Consider the following 13,548-nt stretch of genomic DNA (forward strand, 5'->3'; position numbering starts at 1 on the left):
TACGCAAAAATATAGATAAATTGTTAATTGTATTGGATAGTTAAAATATTACATTTAAATGTTTAGTTTTGTCAGAAGCATGGTTCAAGAACTAAAATTGTTTAATGCATTGTAAAGGATTCAAATGATTCAGATCCTACAACAGCATAATATGTGCTTGTTATATACCATATCAATACGCGACCTTCTACTATCACTTACATCTATTGCATTTTCTTTAATTTCTCGATTTCTCTAATTTTGTAACTCTAGTAACTTCAATGGCTGACCACTATCCAGTATTGTTCCAGTTATATATACAATAATTCTCACTGTTCTCTATGTCTGAATAATATTTTTATGATAAATATGATTGGGTTGTATATTTAATCTACAGGTAATTTGTTTCGCTGATTGAATAAAGAGATAATGGTTTGTTTACAGTCGGCGTTTTAAACAGCTATAATATTCTACTTAAATAAAAATAACTATTATGATATTATATAATCATTATTGTCAAAACACTAATTTTCTTTATGGAGAGTGTTACCATCAGGAATTGAAAATCACACTAATAGATTATTTGTAATAGTAGAATTTACCTCATACAATTTCAGCTATGAAACTGTGTAATATATAGGCTTTAACTGTGTGTCTGAAATTCTTTTTGTGAGTAATAAAAAACTAAATAATGTAAATATTAGTATATACAAACTGATTTTAAGAGCTCTATTAGGTTTTAAAGTTGAAACTTCATAGAACCCATAATTTTTAAACAATTTTTGGATGACGTTACATTAAGAAATATTCCTAAAAATTAGAATCATTCCTAAAACATCCTCTTGAAAAGTTCAAAATAGATAGCCCTATTAAAAAACCAAGAATATTAGTTCTATACAAAGCCTTCCACAATATTTCTCATTTATTCCCTGTAGCGTTTTTAAAGCTACATTGGTTGATTTTTTTAATTAAAACTTAAATTAAATGAAAATTTTGGGAAAGAAATATTGGGATTTAATTATAATTAGATTGTGAGAAGTTAGGATAAAAACGAATATGTAATCCTTTGGCAAGTTAGTTCTGGTAACTTAAAATTATTAGGAATACGGTTCACTGCCTTGAATTGATCAGAACTTTTTTATTTATTTATTTATTTATTTATTTAACGGCATTGCCATTTTTACAGTGCTTACAAAGTGTGGTGCACAACAATACTATATAGTATTACAATACTGTTTACATGCCTAAAACAATATCAGATAATAAATAATAAATGCTCCAGTATCCATACTTACATACACATATATATAACCAAATAATAATAATAGATAATAATATATAAATATAAATAATAATATATAGATGGATATACCCATGATATATAGATAATAAATGAATACAACATGTACATGTATATACTTACATACGTAACTAAACAACCAACAATAATCAATATTGAATAGATAATGCGCATAACAACAACTACTACTACTACTAGAACAATAACAAGAATAACAACAACAACAATAATAAATAGTAATAAATAACAATAAATTAAACTCTACAATGCAATACCTAAAAACAGAAACACTTTAACCTAGACATAATAAACTAAACAACAAAATAATAAATGTACCCAAATTACAATCATAACGAGTAAATAGTGAAAATATTACATATTAATTGAAGAGGCTCTGGAGACGGCAGCGGAAGCTGGAAATGCTTGAGGGGTGGAAGAAGTCCAGATCTTCAGAAACTGAATTGCCATGCCTCTGTACTCTAATGATAGAGCTGTTCCTCATGTAATTGGTTCGTGCAGATGTTGTGACGAAGAGGTTTTGCGATCTTGTGCCGCAGGTTGGTACTCTGAGAGAAATTCTCTGAAGAAGGTCAGGGCAAATCGATGTCAGCCGTTACTAGACGCCAAAGAAACAGGATATCACTCATGATACGTCTAGTTTCGAGGGAAGGAAGCTTCATGAGGGCGGCAACATCATCCAGTGGGACTTCTTGGTACCGGTACCCAAGACGGGTCCCGATGAGGCGGAGAAAACGACGCTGGACCGCCTCCAGAGCGTCCTTTAGGTAGACCTGGTGAGGTGACCATATGACTCCACAGTATTCGAGGTGGGGTCTTACAAGGGTACAATAAAGAATCCTTAATGAATGAGGGTTGGAGAGGGTTCTGGCAAGGCGATGGATAAGACCCAGATTGCGCAGGGCTCTAGAACAAGCCACACCAACATGGCGATCCCAAGCAAGAGACTGTGTAAATGTGATCCCAAGGTCCCTAACTTCCCTATGCTGCAATCAGCATAACTGATTCTTGATGAACAATAGAGCACAATAGAATCATACAAGTTACATTTGGTTCAAAGTTGTCTTGTACTGCAGTTACGTTAGATCTGGGAAGGCTATTGTTCTCCAGTTGGATACGGCTGGGCCAATGAGAGAACGCCGCGGATGTCCATCAGAATTGGGGGGAAAGGAACTATAAAAACCGCCAGCTTATAATTTAAGCCCTTCTTTTGGTTATTATCGTGAATTAAGTTGATTACAGTGCGCCGTGTTTCTAAATTTTTTTTCCGCGAGGGATTTTGAGGTAAGCACCAAATTTATTGTACGTTACATTGAAATAGTCTTCCGGATCCGATATTAAATTAATTTTGTTGTCTTTTTGATAGGAAAAATTAAATTTATAAAAACTACAGAGCAATCGGCATAACTGATTCTCGATGAACAATAGAGCACAATAGAATCATACAAGTTACATTTGGTTCAAACTTGCAAGAAAAGTGAATTAAAATTGAACTTTGTTAATAATTAGGAAATTTAGTAATTTATTAATATTTAATTTGTACTGTTTTATTGTGAATTATGAATTGGAAATAAATTGAACTTTAATAATTGTTTAAGAGGGTTGTATCTGAATTGTAAAAACTTGAAAGTTAATGTACAGCTAGTGGAAAGAGAAGTTAAATTTTTTATTTTGAATTTTGAGTGAACTTAGAAGTGAACATTTTTATTTTAGTTATTTCCAAGTGGTATTTGATTTTTATTTGAAAACTTTAATATTTCACTTCAGAAGAGAGCTCTGATTTTTATTTTGATATATTTGATTAATATTTTTATTTCTTGCCAAAGAACCTTTTAAAACTACTAAACGGTTTGTCAATTCTTTGTGGAAAACAGAGTGATGGAAATTCTGAAACATTGAACTTATTAATTTGCCAGTTTTAAATAAATCCATTATTTTAATTTAGAACTGTGATTTTTATTTAAGACAAACCAGGTAATATTTATTAGTTTAAAAATCTGGTAATAAATTTTACGGAATATTCACTCGGAGCTTACTAATCAAAAAACATTGTATATCGTCTTGGATGTCTGAATATTAATATCTACAATCCAAGTCGTTATATTCCCTTTAAAATTGTGATTGCTTTTGGCTAAAATTAATCATATGTTTTAGGTGGTATTTCTACATGCAATAGTTGTTTATGGGACATAATTTTCGAAATAAAATTTCATTCCAAAGCAGAATGAAGCTAAATGTCCATGAGCTCATTGACATAGAAATACATTAAAAAAAAGTCCTATCATCGACATTTTTATACTATTATTGTTTTATATTATTTTTGACACACAAAAATCAACTTAAATATATATAAAGAATTTAAACCATCAAATTTTAAAACATAATTCTCTTCATAAATAAAAGTTAAATAAAACCACCAAATCTTTTCTGCCATAGGACCTACAAATGTGCATAAAGACAATATCGGTGTACAAGATATGTAACCGAGTCTAATTTTCTGAATATCTTTGCTGCTTTTTCTCATATTTTTTTACAGCTTCGACATATGTAATCCATCCAACATGTTTACATGGCAACCCTTGTACGTGGTTGGCTCTTGTGTCGCTTTTCACCCAAAAAGGGGAGAAGAATTTGATGATTATTATTATTATTTGCTCATCATAATAAAACTGATGTTTACATGATTTAAAAAAAGCACCAAAACGTATTTTTTTAAGCGAATCTATAGCTTTGGGTTTCCATGGGTTTCTCTATCTACTCTCCTCAAGATACGTAAAATACAACGTAAATTACAAATTTTTTTGTCGGGCCAATTAAATAAACACGTTATGATTGTTTAACTCACTAATAACATTTTTTTTTAATTTGATATACATTCCACAGAGTTGATCCTTCAGTAACCAATTTTCCCTCTTACGAAAACACCTACAATTTCTTCTATTTCTATTGATCCTGGCAAACTAAAATTAATGTTTTAAAATTTTATTGTTACGCTGATGGTTATATGTTATTATATTTGTTTAATGCACGAGATTTTTCTTTAAGCACCCTGTTCAAATAGGTAAATTAATATTAACTCTTTAGTATTTACTAACTAAAGTCAATCTCCTAAAATAATCAAGATAACGAAAATGTAATAATTCTTTGTTTATGAAATTATTTTTAAAAATACTCCAATTTTTTCATTCACTAAATTTTTAACATCAAGTATTCTTTTGCTATTTCAAAGTATACCTATAATTTCCATAATATAGAAACATATATAATATATTTAGATATTGATTTGGTATTACTACTAAATTTGACAAAAGTGTGTTTAAAAAATACTGCATTTTTCTTCTTGCGAGATGGGCAAAACTAATAAAGAATAACTTAACTAAATTTTTCAATTCAACTGAGATTTTAGGGAAAACATTTTCATGATTCTTGAAATGTCTGCAATATATAAAGATTAATTAAATTCTTTGTTTTACTATAATAGATTAAATCGAACCGTTAGTCTATGTTACGCATTCAATTAAAGCTTCTATTGTATATAAACATATTTAAAGCATAACATAACTCACCTAAATATTAAAATTAAAAAATTAAAATTCAATTGGTGTTTCTTGGATTATCATTTATAAATTGCTTTTATGACATTTATAAAATGTCTTTAACTTGTTTGGTTAATTTAAAGAGTAGCAAACATTTTTTGGAATCTTTTGTTCTCTCGCTGTCAAAATAATCTTTTCAGTGTTTATTTTCATTCTGGAAATCTTACTAGAGTTAGTAATAGAAGGACCTTTGCGCTGCTTCCGAAGTGGCAGTATATTGAGGATTGGTAAGGTTGAGGGTAGAGGCGGCTTCCTGTAAAGATCTTATAAGGAGAGATAATGGCACTATCTCAATCGTGTTACCTAGGAAGAAGGCTAGTTCTGGTTCAACATTTGCCTGTCAAAGTGGGCAAGGAAAAATAATAATGCCGTAGTAATAATTTCGGGTTCATTTTAACTAATTCAAGTCCAAGTTTTTACAAAGAAATTTATATGATTGTATCAATTGTTGTGTAATGAATATTCAAGGGCTTTTTAAATGTTTGAAAATGTTACGATTATATTACAATGCCAACATTGAGGATTCTTGTTACATCAGCGTTGTGTGAATATAAAATCTATACTTCTTCAGTTTGACACTTCAAAATAACAGCCTCTGACTGAACCTGAAGGGATATTAAGATACGCGTACTTGGATACGTATTCTTCAAAAGTTCTGTTTATTAAAAAAGTCTATAAAACGAACTACCATCTGGGACAGTGGTGAAAATACACCTGGATACATAAGCTGAAGTTAAAATATTTATTGCATTTTTTTTACGAAATACTTTGCAAAGTTACGGAAGGTTTTATTCTATGAGGGACCTTAAGGATTAAAAATATTATCTAAGCAAGCATAGTCACTACTGCATACATAGATCTGAGGTGAGGTATATTTTTGTTTAATATACCGTGAACACTCGTACAAAAACATTGTATATAAAATGTTTAAAACAAATAAATTCCTGATAAAATATAAACACTTCAAATTATTTTGAAAATACATTTCCTATTAACGCTGTATATGATTTTCCTTGACCCAGTATTGAAAATCAGATTACAATTGTCTTATTGAAACCAAAATGTTAAAAAATTTCAAACTATACCATAGTTACAGCGTTCAATTGTTATCATAGTCGCTTTGTTGTCTAGACCAGTCATATCGTGTAGAGTGGTTGAATGATTGTAGGGGTGGTAGGAGGAAAATGGTATATCAATTAATGGTGGCGAAGTTTGTGGGTATTTTGTTAGTTTTCTTTATAATGTACCTGTAAATATTGACGTCTTGAAACCTTACATCGCCGCTCGCACACCCACAGCAAACCAACAGGGAAACGCGCGCCCATGGTGGCGAACGGGATGCCGGATCAAATTTAAACTAGGTAAAAAAAAGAACACCGTGGTCAGTATACTCAGGTTCATTTACTACGAAAACACAGGCCTATCCAGTCAATATAATTATGTATAAATATATACTATAAATAAAAAAAATAAAAGGTGCCTGCAGTAGTATATACCTCGAACAATTCTTGTCAGGTGCACCTGCATACAAAAAAATTAGACAAGCCATAATTTGAAACAAGAAATGCCAATTCCACCCGGTATCCTTCGGCTAAGGGCGGGCTCCTAATGAAATCCAAGAAATAACTAAATAATATCTAAAACTAACTTAAAATTAAATAACAAAATATAAACTATATAAATGGCAACAATAACAATATCACAGGGTATCACAGATGTTGACTGGTAGAAATGTCCATCATGGTGGCCGTCCTTCAGCAGAGCGCAAAGGCGAAGGTTCTCTGCGACCACGCATGATGGAGAGATGACAGGAGAAAACAATTCATCCCTTGGACCTCATCAGTGAGGGGCCGTAAACCTAGCCGCACATGTTAGAAGGAATCAGCTCAGCAAATCTAACAAAATACTTAAATAAACCAAAATTTTAAACAGGAGCTACTCCTAACTAGTACACTACAGCTCAGAGTCTTTACGCCACTCTCCGGAAAGGCCAAACGCCTTCAAAAGGTCAGTCGCCTCTGCAGCCAATAAACCACACACACACTATATAAAACACACATGAGCCGGGGAGATATAGGTATTGAACCGGCTCAGTCTGAAGTAGTTTTGTTTGACAACTAATTAGCTAGCTAGTGAATACCTCACGAAATAAATGAACAATAGACAGTTTCTGTAAATCGGACAGTAATTCTACTTTAACACACCAAATTGACAAAGAGACCTTAACTTGGGTGTCTCTCAAGAGAGCCACTTTTGAAGTGAACCACAATAAAGGAGACACGTGACTTGCACTGTCCATTTACAGTAGCTCATCAAACATACAGTTAACTTTAGCCTTTGAGCACTCAAGCCACTGTTCTTTGCTGTTTATTCCACAAATCGGAGTTGTTTGTATACTCGTATAATTTAACTAATTACGTGTTGTATTATATTATCGTTTGAGATTAGGGTAATTTAAATCGGTAATTTGCGCATTTTTAATTATACGTAAATATATGTTAGTATAGCTACAAAAATAGGGAAAGTAACAGGATAAAATTATTTTGGACATTTGCCATCGCTATATTTTACGAAATGTATAATATAAAAGATATACCTCTTGTAACATATAACGATGGCAAATGTCTGAAATCCTGTTAACCTGCCAATCCTTCCATTGTCAATAAAAAACTTTAAGCAAAGAATTAGGGAGGGTTGTTGAATAAGGGTGTTTATGTCACTCTCCAGCTATAAAATACTGGAAACTGATACTTATTTACGGTTAACATTTAAAATGAAACTCAATAAAATACTAATAAAGGTATACCAGAATTGGTATACCAGGTATACCAGGTTTACCCGTAGTTTAAAATCCACACTGACGTGTGCGAACTCTGTGTATGTCTTACTAAGGAGCATTAGTGGTTGAAAGCTGTAAAAAATGTGTAAATAATATTTTTTCTAAGTTAAATTTATTACATTATTAATAATAATTCTATTCACTGTTCCATATCACCTTCATTCGTACGGTGGATTAGTGTGCATTAGCATAGATACATATCAAGCTGTTAGTAAAGGATAGCAGCGTGGTTCTCAAACAATTCGTATTTACAATAAAAAGAATAATTTTCTGGAGATCCGAAATTATATCTGTACATCACTTATAACGATCAAATTGTACACATCTATAGAACAGTTACCATCCTGTAACCTGAAAAATCAATGGAAAATAAATATGAATAAGTGTTGTTTGTATTAGTTGAAAATTACATGAAAGGTTTCAAATTCCATACACCTTGTGAAATGATAGAGTTAAACATTTTGCTCAAATGCGAATTAACAACATCTTGAAACTTTTCATTGGTCAAGGTAAGACATTAACCCATCAGAGCTATGTACAAATACTGTTTATGTACCAAGTGGTCTGAACTTATAAAGAATTGCAGGATTTATCGTGTTCTCAATTATTTATACATGGTATATACTAGTTAAACGTTGTAGAATCATTATGTAGAAGCCTAACGTGATATCAAAGTTCGCGCTGGAACAAACATTCTTGTAAATTATTTGAGAATTCTATACACCTTTCGGTTTTGCGCTCATGCCTAGTAAGCAACTAATATATAACTATTCATATTCTAGAATATGAATAGGCGCCATCTTGAAACCTTAAGAGATTTATAAAAACGTTTTTATAATTTTTTATAATTACATAATATATGTAAAAATGTATCGGGATGGATCTATGTCGGGAATTAATTGAACAAACAATTTTGCTAGAATGTGAATGGCCGCCATTTATATGAATATGGTTTAAAACCAAATAGCAGAATAATAACTGTCAAATAAAAATAGTTTTTTTCTAAATTTATAACAATATTTCCAAGTCTTCTATCCTTATCTTTTTATAAAAACAGCTTGTAGCACATTTAACACCTTAGGTCATTATTATATACAGTGTAGACAAGATAGGGACACAGTTACAAAGAGCAACCGTATAAAACTATGACCGTTGCCTTTGTTATAATCAATGTAATGGAAGGATAATGTGTAACCAGACTGACAGGGGATGGGCACGTGGATGAGGGTGTAACGAACTCTCCTCTCCTCACCATTCCCATACTCTAGCCAGGCTTGATTGTTCATTTGGCCATCTCGGCTCCGGACCGTCGACTATGGATTTTTAATTAAATGTTCATTTCTGGTGCCTCACTCAGTTAACATGAAACCACAAAACTCTCATACCAATCTAACCAATCACTGCAGACTCTCAAGATCCTGATTGAGTGGTGTTTATAAACTGTTATATTGATTACTGGCCACACAAACCATATACACTCTGCAAACATTTTTATCAGAAAATCTTCTTTTATTACTGGTAAGTGATTATGAAAATTTAACCATTCCTTAAAGTATGTTTTAAAGTATAACACTAAATTTGAATTAAATTTTATAGTGTCAGTACTCAGTTCAAGTTATTGTACATAATTCAAACTAAAAAGACAAAACCCTGTGTATAGTTTACGTCTGTAACGATGCATATCAGCATTATAAATATGTAATTAAATTAAGGAAATTGGTTGTTTTGAAACTAATTTTGACTAAATTGTATAATTGTGTTTAATAGAAATTAAATTTTTTATTTATATCTATTTAGTATGATTACTAATGCACAATAGGATTATTATGAAAGGATAAAATATTACATATTGTATCATTCGTGTTAAACTTATAACTCTAATAAACCACGTAATTATATTTCTATATATCATTAAGCCCTACAGCACAAACATCACGTCAGTAACATAACGCATATAAGTTTTAGTGTTTTTGTAATTAATATATATGTTTATTATCAATGTGAATATAGGATAATTATCGTAAATATGAGTAGTACGATAGTAAGTGATAGTAAGTGACTATTAAATTGAAAGAGATGTTACATCAATAAATTGAAGGATGCAATAATTCATTGGCGAAAAGCTCCAGCAGGTGTTAAATAATCAGTATTCCTGGGTACACTGTAAAAATTCTACGGTGATGAGCAATGTTGAGTGTCATTTGTAAGGGAAACTAGTAATTTTTGTACGTTATTAATAATTTTATAAAATAATAAATTTAAAAAAAAATGTTTATTCATAATTTATTTTGTATTATTTGCCTAATCATTCAATTAATTTCAACAAATTTTAAAGCAATGTAACAATAAATTTTTATCTTCCAGTAATTTGTTACTCTTTAGCTCTTATTTAGTTACTATGGTAACTTGTGTATGATAACTAACATTTTCTCACTTAATCACTTAAATACATTTACTATGACTCATTAATAAAACAAAAAATTAAGTTTCGGAGTAAAGGATGGACAAAGAAAAAAGATAGTCACCAAGATCGGCAAATTATTTATGAATAAAACACTAACGTTAGAGAGACTAATTCTTTTTTGCAACGTAAGCAGTTAAATGAAGAAATAAGAACGAAATCAAACCGAACACGAAGATGCCTAATAAGTATACATAATTTCTATAGTCTGTAACTATTTTTATTTGTTTTAATTGTTTAATTATAAGATTGTTCCACTGCAATACGCATATGACCTGAAACTTTGTTATTTGTTCAACATATAGAACATAGAGCATGTTTAACATGGTATCAATTATCAAAAAATAATAAATAAATTTCAAGAAATTAAATATATACATGTGTGTGTGTGTGTGTGTGTGTGTGTGTGTGTGTGTGTGTGTGTGTGTGTGTGTGTGTGTGTGTGTGTGTGTGTGTGTGTGTGTGTGTGTGTGTGTGTGTGTGTGTGTGTGTGTGTGTGTGTGTGTGTGTGTGTGTGTGTGTGTGTGTGTGTGTGTGTGTGTGTGTGTGTGTGTGTGTGTGTGTGTGATATAATACAAAAAGGGTTTTAGGGTTTACAAATTATGTTATGTTATGTTTCAATGTTATAGTATGACTCGTCGGTGGATGTAAAGTAACGAGTAAATAAAAAAAATTAAAAAGAAGAAGAAAATAATAATGAGAAATATAACAAGGTCTGTAAGAGTGAGCATGCAGTAATAACACCGAAGTTGTTTACCTATATTGAAAACAATGTTTACTGTAATCACTGTAATGGAAGGCTAATATTGGCTTTGTAATGGAACAAGAATTGTTGGAATGTGGATGAGTGGCTAACAAATTACTCCATTAATATTAATGAATTATTATTAAACATTTACGCTCTGGAATTTCTGATTAATGTAGTTCGTTTCATTCAATAAGGCGGTAAACATGGTTAGCATGCTGATTTCTTCCTCTTTTGATCAGCCTAAGCTTTCTTTGTTAATTTCATTATTTTCATTCCATTACCTATACATTTAAATTGTGTTTTAAAACTCAAAATGTTGAATTAGACTTTGCCCGGTATATTTGTTTTTGATTGTCTTTCTAAAACTCTCTATATACTTTTTTGAAGAAGTTGTAATATTTAGTTTAGATGGTTATATTAGCCTATAATGTATTCCTCATTAATAGTGCGTTTAGTTTCTTACACTGGTATCTTTAATACATTTTTCTCTATATCTATTCAAGTGAAATTCCGTATATAAATATAAAAATTACTGTGTAACACGAAAATATATTCTCAAAAATTAATTACTTTTATTAATTTGTTTAAACAATGTAAGATTTGAGAGCAAATTTTTTTTAATTTTTTATGCAAACTTGGCATTTATAGTTTAAAAAGAACGTACCACATTGGACGTATAAAATCATTAACTGCAATTCTAGTCCGAGGCTAAAACCCCATGTACTTCTCTAAAATAACGTCTTTATCAAATATTGTTCACTGAACCTTTTACGTAGAGCTAGTTGCTCAACACAGAACGAACACAGCTCTCTGCATTTACAAGAAGAAAAATCTCAAATAAATTACATAACAACAACGTATAATGGTATGAAATATATCAAAAATTTTGTTTTATTTTTTTAACTACTAAATGTCGCTGCATTTTGCTACACACCAAAATATTTATGAACTCTAAGTAATAGTATAGTTATTTTTCTTTCAATGTTTATCTGTGTTGTTTTTGTTGTATTTTTGTCGAAGTAGACTTAATTATAAGGTAACCTGTTATATCACATCGGTTGAAAAGTTATTCATAGCTATTGAAACATTCTATTCAGGAAGCACTTTCTGTGAACCATACAAGGATCCCTATCTAATGAGAGCTTATAACATTTAATTTGTAACAATTTTGATGATATTTTGCTTCCAAATACCACTAGCGATTCTGATAGGAAAAATGCAAGCCATGAGACGCATATTCTACGTAAGAACCGTATGAGACAGCACCGAAAAATGGAAAAGGAAAACCGGGATCTTCGAGTCCTTTTATTTGGAAAACGTCGAATTGTGCGTCTCGCGAATTAAACGCGCGAAAATTTATTTAATTTGACAGCCTTCTTCAACAGGTATATTGTGCTGTCTGGAATGTAACAATCCCAGTACTTACTGGCAATGACATAGCGAGTGCTGTTGTTGTCAGAGAATACTTTATACAATTATCAAAGATAACGAGTTTACTGAAATAATTACCTGGTCTGATTCCCGTGTGGCGCAAAACCGCAATCAATTATATCAAATGCAGTTTCATACTTTTTAAGAGATAATTCCAATATAACGTCTGTATCGGTAAAATATTTTGTTCCTGGACATTACTGTGTTCTTAAAGTGGTCTGTGTTCATAGTTCAATTGAGAAATCAATGAACAAGACTGAATTCTCCTCTCCTTTGGGTCTTATTAGACTATTAAATACTGTATATCGTCACAACCCGTATCGTGTAATTCACATTAAGGCAATTGACTTTAAATATTGAAGCAGTAGAAAAAATCTTTAATTACAAAAGTACTCCGTCAGTCATGTAGCTTACTAAAAATTCGTTCAAGAATTTGCCCCGTGTTGTACTAAACAAACGTCAACAGTTAAATTGAACATTAAATATTCTGAATCAACAAGACGAAAAAGTCAGCTTCGTTATTCACTGCTAGTCTAACAGATTTTGACATTAAACCTAAACATCAAACGTATTGTGCGGAATTCCCACAGTTAAAGAAGGAAGAATCATTTGTTTTCATATTATACTGCACTATTGTATTTTTAAATACCACTATACATGCAATTCATGAAATTAAAAGTGACTTATTTGTAACATACTTACTTCTAGTTACATTTCTGTCATACTAAGCCCTATATTTTAAAGTAATTATTTTGGTGTGACAATATTCTAAGTGCATTTAGAACTATGTAGGTCTCACTTAAAATAACTGTTTCAGTAGGGCATGGTTTGACTGCAATTTCATGGTAGTCTAAGATCGATAAAATAGGGTTCCATTCTGAAAACAATGTTTAAAAGTAAAGGTCTTATACAGTATAGTGTTTGCAAAACATGATGTCTACTACATTTTCAAACCCATTTTTCTCAAAATGTAGTAGCTGGCAGTTACAACTTTGTCAACCATGACCACGATGGGTTAACCAAAGACTCTAAAGATTTCTATGTAAAACTTCACAAAATCGGTCCATAAGTTAAGTGATTGCCTAACACACCATTCGATTTTTAAATAATAGTATATATTACGTGTATTCAGTGTATGAAGATATATGAGGACCCAAATATGGTAATTCAGTTGTA

At 31.1% G+C, this 13,548-nt stretch overlaps 1 protein-coding gene across 1 annotated transcript; it reads right to left on the reverse strand.

Annotated features, from left to right (window-relative positions):
- Positions 1 to 1,869: 1,869 nt before the first annotated feature.
- Positions 1,870 to 9,018, reverse strand: LOC124355930. Its single transcript, XM_046807082.1, has 3 exons — positions 8,937 to 9,018; positions 8,073 to 8,083; positions 1,870 to 2,283 (listed from the first exon to the last, which is right to left on the reverse strand). Exons 1-3 carry the CDS (start codon positions 9,016 to 9,018, stop codon positions 1,870 to 1,872), a joined length of 507 nt encoding a protein of 168 aa, XP_046663038.1.
- Between the last annotated feature and the right edge of the window lie 4,530 nt (positions 9,019 to 13,548).

Source organism: Homalodisca vitripennis, chromosome 2 (assembly GCF_021130785.1).
Source record: "Homalodisca vitripennis isolate AUS2020 chromosome 2, UT_GWSS_2.1, whole genome shotgun sequence".
NCBI lineage: Eukaryota > Metazoa > Arthropoda > Insecta > Hemiptera > Cicadellidae > Homalodisca > Homalodisca vitripennis.

Excerpts from the sequence above, each read along its gene's own strand:
- LOC124355930 (XM_046807082.1), bottom strand. The coding sequence starts at position 9,018 with ATGAACAATCAAGCCTGGCTAGAGTATGGGAATGGTGAGGAGAGGAGA.